At 50.7% G+C, this 12093-nt stretch overlaps 1 protein-coding gene and 1 pseudogene across 3 annotated transcripts; both read right to left on the bottom strand.

Annotated features, from left to right (window-relative positions):
• Nucleotides 1-274: 274 nt before the first annotated feature.
• Nucleotides 275-680, bottom strand: LOC308268800 (mitochondrial pyruvate carrier 2-like; annotated as a pseudogene). The gene has a single exon. The product of its transcript is annotated as a mitochondrial pyruvate carrier 2-like (transcript).
• An 8357-nt stretch (nt 681-9037) lies between these two features.
• CDIPT (CDP-diacylglycerol--inositol 3-phosphatidyltransferase) lies at nt 9038-11799 on the bottom strand (the record flags this gene model as incomplete). Of its 2 annotated transcripts, XM_080704631.1 has the most annotated exons (6): nt 9038-9183; nt 9741-9822; nt 10166-10247; nt 10692-10845; nt 11531-11665; nt 11757-11799. In XM_080704631.1, the coding sequence occupies 6 exons, from the start codon at nt 11797-11799 to the stop codon at nt 9038-9040; spliced, it is 642 nt and encodes a 213-aa protein (XP_080560757.1). The 2 variants fall into 2 exon arrangements, with proteins under 2 accessions (XP_080560757.1, XP_080560758.1); XM_080704632.1 differs by lacking the exon at nt 11531-11665.
• Nucleotides 11800-12093: the final 294 nt, after the last annotated feature.

Here is a 12093-nt window from a genome sequence, read left to right on the forward strand (position 1 = left end):
TTTTTTTTTAAACCAAGTATGCTTTACTATAGACAGATGGTAGGAAAAAGTATTACTAGTATCCAGAGATAAGTTTCTTAAGTCACATGTAAGGAGAGAATGTTGCTAAAAGTTTGCCTTATATTTTCTGTAGAATAAGCACTAGCTTCCACTTTCAGTTATTATCAACATTGTTATTATTATTATCTAAATGTTAGCACAGTTAGCATTTCCTTAATTATCCAATTCCAGGCTAGGTCCCAGTGGTTATGTCCACATTAGATTGTTCGGGTGATCAGGAACTCCTTTGCTTGATTGCTTTGGCTTTTAGTTCTTGTTTATACCTCCAAATACAAAAGAACCGAGAGGCTCCTGCTCCCCCTACATAGACATTTACAGCAAACAGACGCCAATTTTTTGATATAATTACAAGCAGGTATCTTGACCAAATAAGCCCTGTGGCCATCAAAAACAGCAGACTGAGCTGGGCTGAGTTGTGTTTGTTTTTGTAGGTTTGGCCATGTCAGCCAATCTAGTACCCACCAACACCCATTTCATAATTGAAGCCCAGAAAAAAAAATTGTTTTAGGGCCTGCTGGGTGGCTGTACAGTGGCCTCAATTTCTTGGGCAGCATCAGCTCCACTTTGTCAAGGAGATGGTGGTGGGCGGCTCACAGGCCTCGGGTGCCCACAGCTGACATCTTGGCTGCCTGGGGATCTTGAGCAGCTAGGTGGGAAGGCTGCCAGGTCCTAGTCCCAGGCTGGTAACCAAGAGCAGTCTGTCACTTTCCCCTGCCACAGAGCCTCACCTGCGCCTCTGTCCTAGGGCACCCTTCCCCTGCTACTGCTATCTGCCCAGCCACCCGACCCGGCAAGGCAGAGGGGGCAGAGTTTCTTTTCCTTGGACTCATTTCTAATTGGTGACTTGATGTCTCCACTGGATGTTTAGGGCCCATCAGGCTTGCCTACGTGACTCACTCTGTTCAAATATAAGAGGTGACATAATCACTATACTCCCTCCCTCTCCCCTTCGTCATATAAAAGGGTGATCACAATGTTCTATAGAGGGGCTCTTTCATCAATCTGAATCCTGGAGAGAAAAAGGCATGAGACAGACCCACATTAGACATGTAGCAGGAGCAAGAAATAAATGTTTGCTGTATAAAGCAATGGAGGCCTGGGGTTTTTGTTACCATTGCACAACCTGGCCTATCCTGACTACTACGTGCACTTCATGGGATTGTAAGATGCAATAGCAATATAGGAAACCGCTCCAACTTGTATGCACGAAGATGGGCCCAGCACAGAGAGTATGGTGGGGGAGACAAGTCTGGTCCAAGTGATAGGAAAATAGGCCTTGCTAGAATACGGTGGAGCTTCAGCCCACTCCAGAGGCAGATTCTAAGTCAGCTAATGTCAGTCAGTCACCAAATTTACCCTTAAATTGCCCATAAAATAGAGAACAATGTGACCTCTGATTTTCTCCATCACTGGAACAAATGGCTTTTCTTTGGCTGAATACTAAAGTGATTGATGTGTTAAAACACTCTTTATAAGAACATCTGTCTTTCAATGGTGAGCACATTCAGCATGGTAAAGTGCTTTTTACCCTGTCAATACCCTCTTCCTCTTGGGCCCACAACTAACATATACTTTCCAACCTCCCTTGCCTGCAGATGTGGCCATGTGACTGAGATGTAGCCAATGGCATGCAAATGAAACTAATATATGCTAATTGCCTTCCTATAAAAGTCGGCCTCATGAAATCCTCTGGGCACCTCTCCTTCTGCCTGCCTGATGCAAGCAAACAGGGTCATCCCGGGAGCCATGTATGGAGAATGGCAGAACCACGTAACAGAAGCTGCCCGAGCCCCTGCAAGCAAGCAGAACCAGATTAGGATTTAAGATGAATTCGAAAGAAGCTTAGCGTGTTTGAGTCACTCTGCATCTTGGAGTGTGTCACAGCAGTTAGTGCGGCCTTTGATGGTGGAGGAGACCCCGGGGGATGGGAGAGCGCCTGAGGGACGGCTGACTTGTGGTGCCCACCTAGGGCACAGCCGTTGAGTGGGGTGAACCAACGCAATCTCTTGCGCATTCAGTCTAAAAGTGTGTAGTTGAATTCCTGGAAATTATTATACACTTCCTTCTATCTGTGGAAACCAACATCAGCCGATGCTCACCTGTGATCCTCCTGTCTCAGCTTCCCAAGTACTGGGATTACAAGCGTGCACCACCACGCCCGGCCTTGCACATTTTCTTATATACTTTATTATTTATTTTGCTGTACCAGAGATGGAACCCAGGGGCATTCTACTTCCAAACTACACTCCCAGCCCTATTTTTTTATTCTTTATTTTGAAGTAGGGTCTCACTGAGTTGAAGAGGGACAGCTGAGGCTGTCCACGAACTACGATCCTCCTGTCTCATCCTCCCAAATGCTGGGATTACAAGCATGCGCCACCATGCCCAGTTTATATACTTTATTTATTTACTTATTGGAACTGGGGATTGAACCCAGGGGTATCATACCACCAAGATACTCATTTACTTATTTATAGTACTGAGGATTGAGCCCAGGGACATTCTGCCTTTGAACTACACCCCTAGCTCTATTTTATTTTATTTTTTATTTATTTTTTTATTTTTTGGTGGTACTGGGGTTCCTGGAAGCCCTTCTATCTCCGGACTACACTCCCAGACCTATTTTTACATTTTTATTTGGAAACAGGGTCTCCTAAGCCAGCGCGTGCGCGGCTGGCTTCGAACCTGCGTGATCCTCCTGTCTCTGCCTCCCAAGCGCGGGGATTACAAGCGTGCGCCACCACGCCCGGCATTCTATTTTATTTTTTATCTTTTTTATTTTATTTTTTTTGCGGGTCTGGGGATGGAACCCCAGGTGCATTTGACCTCTGAGCTACAGCCCCAGCCCTATTTTTTATTTTGAAACCAGGTCTCACTGAGTTCCAGAGGGCCTCACTAAGTAGCTGAGGCTGTCTGCGAGCAGCAATCCTCCAGTCTCAGCCTCCTGAATGCTGGGATTACAATTATTTTCTATCTTTTTATCTTTGGCCTCACTAAGTTGTTGAAGCTGGCTGTGAACCTGAGATCCCCCTGTCTCAACCTTTCAAGTGCTGAGATTACAAGCATGCACCACCACACCAGGCTCATTTTTAAATTTTATTTATTTTGTGGTGCTGGGGATTGAACCCAGAGGCATATACCTCTGAGATACACCCCTACCTTGATTTTTTTTTTTTTTTTTGTGTGTGTGTGTGTGTGTGGTACTGGGGGTGGAACCCAGGGGCTTTTCTACCTCTGGGCTATACTCCCAGACCTATTTTATACTTCATTTGGAAACAGGGTCTCACTAAATTGCTGAGAGCCTAAGTAGCTGAGGCTGGCTTTGAACCTGTGCCATCCTATCTCAGCCTCCCAAGCGCTGGGATTATAAGCATGTGCCACCACGCCTGGCTCCTAGCTTGATTTTTTTAAATGTTGAATCAGGGTCTCACTAAGTTGCCAAGGCTGTTCTCAAATCTGCAATACCCCTTTCTCAGCCTCCCAAGTACTGGGATTACAAGCATGTGCTATCATGCCTGGCTTCATTTTTTGTTTTTGAAACAGGGTCTCAGTAAGTTGCTGAGGCTGGCCTTAAACCTGCAATCCTCTTGTCTCAGCTTCCAAAGTGTTGGGATTATAGGAATGGGCTACTGTGCCTGGCTCCTTTTATTTTTCTATTTACTTATTTTTTGTAGTATTGGAGATTGAACCCAAGGGCATTTTATCTCTGAGCTACACCCTTAGCCTGATTTTATTTTTATTTTGAGACAAGGTCTCACTAAGTGCTAAAGCTGGTCTCAAACTTGTAATCCTCCCGTCTCAGCCTCTCAGGTAGGGGGCTTACAGGCATGGCCACTGCACCCAGCGCCTTTTATTTTCTTATTTTGAGGTGGCGTCTCGCTTAATTGTCCAGGCTGCCTTAAACGTGTGCTTCCCCTGCCTGAGCCTCCAGATTCACCGGGATTATAGGTGTAGGCCTCCGTGCCAGGCTCTTCCCATGAACTTTTTTTTTTTTTGGCGGGTCTGGGGATGGAACCCAGGGGCATTTGATCTCCGAGCTATACCCCTGCCCTATTTTTTATTCCTTATTTTGAAACCGAGTCTCACTGAGTTGCAGAGGGCCTCACTAAGTAGCTGAGGCTGTCCGCAAACCGCGATCCTCCTGTCTCAGCCTCCCGAATGCTGGGATGACAAGCGCGCGCCACCACGCCCGGCTTCTTCCCATGAACTTTGATCATCTCTAGGATACTTTTTTTTTTTTTGGTGGTACTGGGGTTCCTGGAAACCCTTCTACCTCCGGGATACACTCCCAGACCTATTTTATATTTTTATTTGGAAACAGGGTCTCTTAAGCCAGCGTGGCTGGCTTCGGACCTGCGCGATCCCCCTGTCTCCACCTCCCAAGTGCGGGGATTACAAGCGTGCGCCACCGCGCCCGGCTCTAGGTTACTTATAACACCCAATATAATGCAAATGCTGTGTAGTTATTATACTATATTGTTTTGAGAATATGAAAATAATTCTTTTTTTTTTTTTTTTTTTTTTGCGGGTCTGGGGTTGGAACCCAGGGGCATTCAACCTCTGAGCTATACCCCTCTCCTATTTTTTATTCTTTATTTTGAAACCGGGTCTCACTGAGTTGCAGAGGGCCTCACTAAGTAGCTGAGGCTGTCCGTGAACCGCGATCCTCTGGTCTCAGCCTCCCGAATGCTGGGATGACAAGCCTGCGCCACCACGCCCAGCTAAGAAAAATATTTTTTACATGTTCAGTGCAGATAACAATTTTCAAATATTTTCAATACACACTTGGTGAAATCCACAGATGCAGAACCCACATATATGGAGAACTAGACTCCTACACAGGTAACGTGACTCCACTGTCGTCTTTTTTCCCCCCCCTTTTTTTGTTACTGGAGATTAAACCCAGAGGCATTCTATCTCTGAGCCACATCCTCAGCCCTTTGTCTTTGTGTGTGTGTGTGTGTGTGTGTGTGGTGTTGGGAATTGAATTCGGGGACATTCTATCCCCAAGTTACACCCCCATCCCTATTTTTTATTCTTTATTTTGAAACAGGGCCTCACTAAGTTGCAAAGGGCCTCACTAAGTAGCTGAGGCTGGCCGCGAACTTGCAATCCTCCTGTCTCAGCCTCCCAGTACTGAGATTACAAGTGTGTGCCACTATGCCTGGCTCCACTATATTCCTTAATTAAATATAGTGATTCCAGGACCCAACTTGGCCCAGACCTTCCCCATTCCTCAGCTCCAGGGCATGTTGGTTCTCAGCTATGAACACAGGCTGTTCTCTGCAGGTTTGTCCTGAGCTTAGTGGGGACACCAGATATGGAATGAAAGACACTGCACCTGGACATTCACTGCCCAGGAGAGCTGAGGCCTCCTGCACTGTGTCTTCTGTTTTGGCCTTCAGGCCTCAGGACTCTCAGGTGCATATTTGGCATTAATGAAAAATACATACACTAGAGCCGGGTGTGATGGCACATGTTTGTAATCCCAGCATTCGGGAGGCTGAGACAGGAGGATCAACGTTCGCAGACAGCCTCAGCTACTTAGTGAGGCCCTTTGCAGCTCAGAATAAAAAATAGGGCAGGGGGTATAGCTCAGAGGTCGAATGGCCCTGGGTTCCATCCCCAGTACCCCCCCCCCCCCCCGTCTCTCTTTCTCCCCAGCTCTCCCTCTTTTAAAATCATTTAAGCCAGGCGTGGTGGTGCAATCTTGTAATCCCAGTACTTAGGAGGCTGAGATAGGAGGATTGCACGTTCTAAGCCCGTCTCAGCAGTTTAGTGAGGTTTTCGGCAACTTAGTGAGACCCTGCTTCCAAATAAAATAGGTCTGGAGCTGGGCGTGGTGGCGCACGCTTGTAATCCCCGCGCTTGGGAGGCTAAGATGGGAGGATTGCACAGGTTCAAAGCCAGTCTCAGCTACTTAGAGAGGCTCTCAGCAACTTAGCGAAGCCCTGTTTCCAAATAAAATAGAAAATGGGTCTGGGAGTATAGCCCAGAGGTAGAAAGCCTCTGGGTTCCACCCCCAGTACCACCAAAAAAAAAAAAAAAAAGGTCTGAAGGCATAGTTGAGAGGTAGAAGGCCCTTAGGTTCCATCTCCAGTACCATAAATGAATACAGATTGAGCCGGGCGTGGTGACGCACACTTGGAATCCCAGCATTTGGGAGGCTGAGACAGGAGGATCACAGTTTGCAGATAGCTTCAGCTACTTAGTGAAGCCCTTTGCAACTTAGTAAGACCTTGTTTCAAAATAAAGAATAAAAACTTGGACTAGGCTATAGCTCAGAGGTAGACTGCCCCTGGGTTCAATCACCAGTACTGCAAAAAAAAAAAAAAAAAATATATATATATATATATACACACACACACACACATATACACACACATACACACACACACACACACACACACACACACACACACACACACATATATATATATATATATATATATATATATATATATATATATATATATATATAAAATTTGTGGCTGTATTTACACAGTAGCCAGTCAGAACTGTGAGGGCCAGAAGGGCGGAGGCTCCCCTCTTGGGGCTGGTTGAGTGCTCAGAGACCCACCTTGCTGGAAGGACAGCTCATTCCAGAAGGATAATGGGAAGAAAAGAATTCTGCAGCAGGAGCTGGGAGGGCCCATTACCCAGTCTCCTCCCTCCCCTGGGAAGAGGCCAGGCAGGGGAGGCCCGGGACTCTGCTTCATGTGGTACTAACAGCTTTTCTAAGCACACATCTGCCCCTGTGTAAAGCCCTTCAACATTCATCCTTTGAGTGCCTCCAAAGAGAAGCACGAGATGATTTATGGCGGCATCATTCAGCAGGGAAGGACCTGGGTGAGTCAATAATTACTGGCATTCAGCACACCCATTAGAAGCCTGCTGGTGTGGATCAAGGAAGAGGACGGGCTCTGGGGCCACACTGGCCTCTGCCATGGGTCTTGGTTCCCCTCCAGAAAATGAGCACATCATCAGGACTGTCACATTGCAAAGCACACCATGGAGGACCACTGAGATACGATGCATGCAGAGAGCTGTTAGTGGTAGAAAGCCCACCTATAAAATGAAATTAAAATATGAAAATATAAGGCCAGGCGTGGTGGCACACACTTGTAATCCCAGAATTCGGAAGGCGGAGACCGGAGGATCGTGGTTCGCAGCCAGCCTCAGCTACTTAGCGAGGCCCTTCACAACTCAGTGCGACCCTGTTTCAAAAAATAAAAAGACTAAAAAATAGGGCTGGGGGGGTGTAGCTCAGAGGTCAATGCCCCTGGGTTCTATCTCCAGTATTGCAAAGATAATAATAATAATAATAATAAAATAAAGTCCTAATGGGCTCCCTAGGCCACCCTGGCTGGCTTCGGCTTTCTCTCCCCCTCAACCCCTCAGCACTTGGTGTTCCAGCCACATCGATCTCAGTCTATTTCAATGTCTGTAATTGCCTGGGTGTTCTCTGGCCCCCTGCCTTTGCCAGCTAAGCCCTAAGCTAAGAACACTAACCCTTCCTTCCCAGTTTTCTATTTAAGATACCCACTCGACAGAAACCTCAGAAGGCGCTGTAGCATCTCCTATTCCCGTCCCCCTAATAACAGGCACGTCACTAGCTGCATTATCGCTACCCAACCTGCCCATGACCTGGGTAGCCAAGCGCCTCGTTCCTGTGAATTCCCCTGGGTCCAGCACAGGAACTGAGGTCCATCCGTGTCCTATGAATTTCAGTTTTCCCCGAGGCGAGGGCTTCTTGGTTCCTCTGGGCTGCTATTATGAGGATGAAGTAACATTTGCCAAGAACTCCAGTACAAGGTGGGGCACATGGCAGCCTCAATATAGTTTAAAAGAAATCTGGGACCAGACAGCAGGAAAGACCAGATGATAGGAACAGCTACCAGGGACAGAGGCCCAGAACGGTGCCCAGCACAGGCTCTGTGACAGGTGCCCCTAAATATCCAAAAGGAACATTGATTCTCAACATTATTGGGAGGAAGAATCAACTGGAGTTTATTAAAACCACAGACTTCCGGTTCATCCCCGAAGACCGACTCTGGAGGTGGTCTAAGGACCACGCTCTGAGAAGCCAGCTGATCTCATCAGGAGCATTATGAAGCAGCTGCTATGCGTCAGGGGAAGGTTAATCTTCATACCAGATATAGAAGGATCAATAAAAGTCTGTGCCCTCGTAAGTTTACATTGTGGTGGGGGTAGACAGTATCAAGAATACAGAGAAAAGCAGGGAGCCAGGGACATAAAGAAGGGGGGCTGAGAGGACATGGCACGAGTTTGGGTGGCAGGAAGGGCCTCTCTGAGATCACCGTGGAATGACAGCCAGCCAGGAAGCTGGAGGAAAAGCACCCAAATACGTCTTCCTTTCCTCCCAAGCTCCCTTCAACCCAGACCCGGATCCAGGAATGTCTCAAGGAACCCAAGTCTGTAAGAGTTTGGAGCTCCTGTTTTATTATAGAGGTTTCTGGGGCCAAGGTAAACCGGACAGAGTGCCACAGGAGGATCTAGACAGCCCCTTTTTTTCAAGGGCATGGAGCCCCAGGCTGCCTCTGGCCAGAGGCAGAGGTCTGGCTCCCTTGCCTTTTGGGAAACCTGGTTGGCTCCTACACCATCTCCATCATTCACGAGTCCCCTGAACCGCAGGCCAGGCCAGACCCTGGGCCGAGCCAGCAGGGTGTGTGACAATGGCCACTCCTTGGACAGGCCGCCAGGCACCCCAGAAGCACCACCGGAGGGCGGGGGCCTCCTGAGCATCCTTTCTCACTTGTAGGCCAGCTCCTTGGGCATCTCAGGGGTGGACCTGGTCCTTAGAATCAGATTACGACAACCCCAGAGAGGCTGACCCCATCCCAGCGGGTTGGAGAGCACACTAGGAAGATGCGAGACTGGACCTCCTAGGAGGGAGGGAACTGCGTGGCACAGCGAGACGTCCAGGGCAGGTGGGAGGTTCCGGCAGGTTCGAGGGTCACTTCTTCTTAGCACGGTCGGCTGCGTCCAGGGCAGCCATGTTGCGGGCGGCCGTGATCAGGTGTATGACGCTGATGAGGGACTTGAGCAGAGCGATGGGGGCAGTGATCCAGAGGCCCATTCGGAAAAGCCCCACGGAGCCGACTGGGGGGGTGGGGTGGCGGCAGCCAGGGAGGAGGAGAGAGAGAGAGAATGGGAGCAGGAGCTTGAGCGACCCAGGTGTCTGAGGAGTGTGTGTGTGTGTGTGTGTGTGTGTGTGTGGTACCCAGGGGTGCTCTATCATTGAGCTATACCCCAAGCCCTTTTTATTTTATTTTTGCAGTACTGGGGACCCAGGGACGTTCTACCTCCAAGTTATACCCCCAGACCTATTTTTTATTCTTTATTGTGAAACAGGGTCTCACTGAATTGCAAAGGGCCTCACTAAATAGTAGCTGAGGCTGTCTGCAAACCGTGATCCTCCTGTCTTAGCTGGGATTACAAGCGTGTGCCACCATGCCCAGCTCCTTTTTATACTTTGAGACAGGGTCTCACTAAATTGTCTAGACTGGCTTCAAACTTGGACCCTCCTGCTTTGGCTCTGGAGTAGCTGGGATTCCAAGTACGCCACTACATCTGGGGCCTCAGGCCTTTCTCTGCAGGGTGGGGCAGGGCAGGGCAGTACCCCCACCCCCACCCTTTTGCCCAGCTCCTCCTCTTACCTAAGGGTCCCTCGGAGAAATTGAACAGGTAGAGGAGGCAGTAGAAGAGCTCATTTCCAGCACACAGGGTGAACAGAGCAGGCTGCACATGAAAGGCCGCTTAAGGGACAGGCAGGGCCGGCCGTCCCACGCCCCGCCAGACCCTTCACCACTCAGCAGGTCACTCCTCCCCGCTGACAGACTGAAGTCCACACTCCAGCCCTGCACACCTAACTGCTCTCCCTCTTCCCTCCCTCTGGGCAAAGCTCCTCCCCCTGGGTGCACAGTGGCCTCCTTCCGGCATAGATCCTCCCCACCCATCCGGCTCCTTCAAGCCTCAGACCACAGGGCCCTCGTCCCTGAGGGTCTCTGCTGGCCACTGTGCCTTCTCCTGACCGGGGCCTTCTAAGGGCTGAGTGCCCAGGGGAGGGGCAGGAAAGGCTCACCCTGGACGTATAGTAGATCCGAAGCACTGGATTCCCAGATAGGTCGATCATCTTGTGACTCTGACTGCCTTGGACCACAGAACTTGGGAAGAAAGTAGGGGGAATCCATAAGATTTCATTCTTACTAGTGTCCATCTCACCTTCATATCAACCCTATGTGGAAGGCAGCAGGACTGTGCCTATTGTACAGCTGAGGGACTAGAAACCAGTACCTTGGCCAAAGCTACACAATGACCCAGGTGGGGGTGAAGTCAGGATTCAAAGGTTTCATTCAAAGGCTTCCATGACCCTTTCTATCAACTGTTACCCATTTGGAATCCTAGAATATCCCACAAGAAGGGTCTTGGGAATTCCTTAGTCCAACTGTAAACAGGACTGAAGCTGTCAGAGAGGGACATGGGCTTACCCAGGGTCCTCCAACAAAACAGAGCTTACTGGGAGACCTGCTGAGATAGACACCCCAGCCGCCCCAGACACCCTCCTGGCTGCACATCTTCACCAGTCACATCCTAGAATCCAAGCAGACCTGTGGAGGTGCAGCCAGTGACTGGACACATCCAAGCTCATGCTGAGCTGGAAGAGAAGGGTGGCCCGAGGGTACAGCAGAGCCAGGTTGACCAGCAGACACATGGTGGCGCAGCGGTCGGTCAGCATGTCCAGCATGGCCCCGAACCGGGTTCCTAAAAAATAAGAGACTGCTAGGTAGGAAGGGGCTGCTAGGAGCCATGACAGGTCTGGCAGTTGGTCTATCACTCTGCTGCAGAGTCTAGGAGGAATGAAAATGTCTACCACCCAATTCACTACCTGGGGAGGGAAAGGAGCTGCTATTGGTGGGGTGTGAGACCAGGGTGCAAGGGGCACCATGGAATGAACGAGAAGGTGTGAATGTGGAGGGACTAGTGTTGGAACGAGATGGTCAAGTCCTCTACCCCAAATCCAAGGCTCCAGGGCAAGACAAGCAGACCTAGAGTTTTAGGGGAGTCTTTCGAGGTGAGTCTGGAGAGCAGATCAGTGAATCTGTTAACCGGGGCGCCACCCCTTCCCCTCCTCTTCCCCCCACCTCGGCCTGAGGTCCCTATTGCTGGTGAACAGCACTCGGTGGGCCCCCAGGAAACACCTGTTGAGTGGAATTTGATTCAATCCCCCCCAAGCATCGCCAGAGTCTCGTCCAGTCTTGCGCGTCCACATCCCTCAGGAGCAGTGAATTCCCAAGAGCCAGCTATGTTCCTTCTGCTACAAAACCCGGCCATTCCGTTCTGCCCTCTACAGAGATGGGGATGACGGAGCCCCCTGACTCTGAGGTCCCAGAGGGAAAGAGACAAGGGGTTGTTGGGCCCGCCGCGGGCTGGTAGGGGTGCCTGTCACCTTGATTAAGGGCTCGAGCAGCGTGTCCATCGAAAGCGTCCAGAAGTCCGCTGAGCAGGTAGAAGGAGGAGGCCGTGAGGGGGCAGCAGGGCATGAAGTAGAAAGCGATGAAGGCGAAGACGATCCGGGCATAACCTTGGAGCGGGGCGGGGAGAGGGGCGCCGTCAGGGGGCCTGCCCAAGGGCCCTCGCCCTCGGCGGGTCCCGGGGCCGCAGGCAGGACTCACCGATGAGGTTAGGCACGAACAGGAAGATATTCTCGCCCGGCATCGCGGCGGTCCCCGCTCCGCAGCAGCCAGCGCGGCCCCGGCCCCGGCCCCGCGCGCGCCCTCACCCTCCGCCCCGCGCGCTGGACCCCGCGGTGCCCGCCAGGCCCCAGGTGCTGAAGCTCGCGGCCGGCGCGGGCATGGACCGAGCAGAGGAGCGCGGGGAGCCGAGGGCGCGCACGCCCCGCCCTCCCGGGGGGCAGCGCCCGGCCTCCGCCCGCCCAGCAGCGACCCCGCCCGCACCAGCTGGGCACTGCTTCCCGGAATCCACTCCGCTGCGATCCCGGTGCAAAATTGG

This window comes from Muscardinus avellanarius (assembly GCF_963383645.1).
Source record: "Muscardinus avellanarius genome assembly, chromosome: 10".
Classification (NCBI taxonomy): Eukaryota; Metazoa; Chordata; class Mammalia; order Rodentia; family Gliridae; genus Muscardinus; species Muscardinus avellanarius.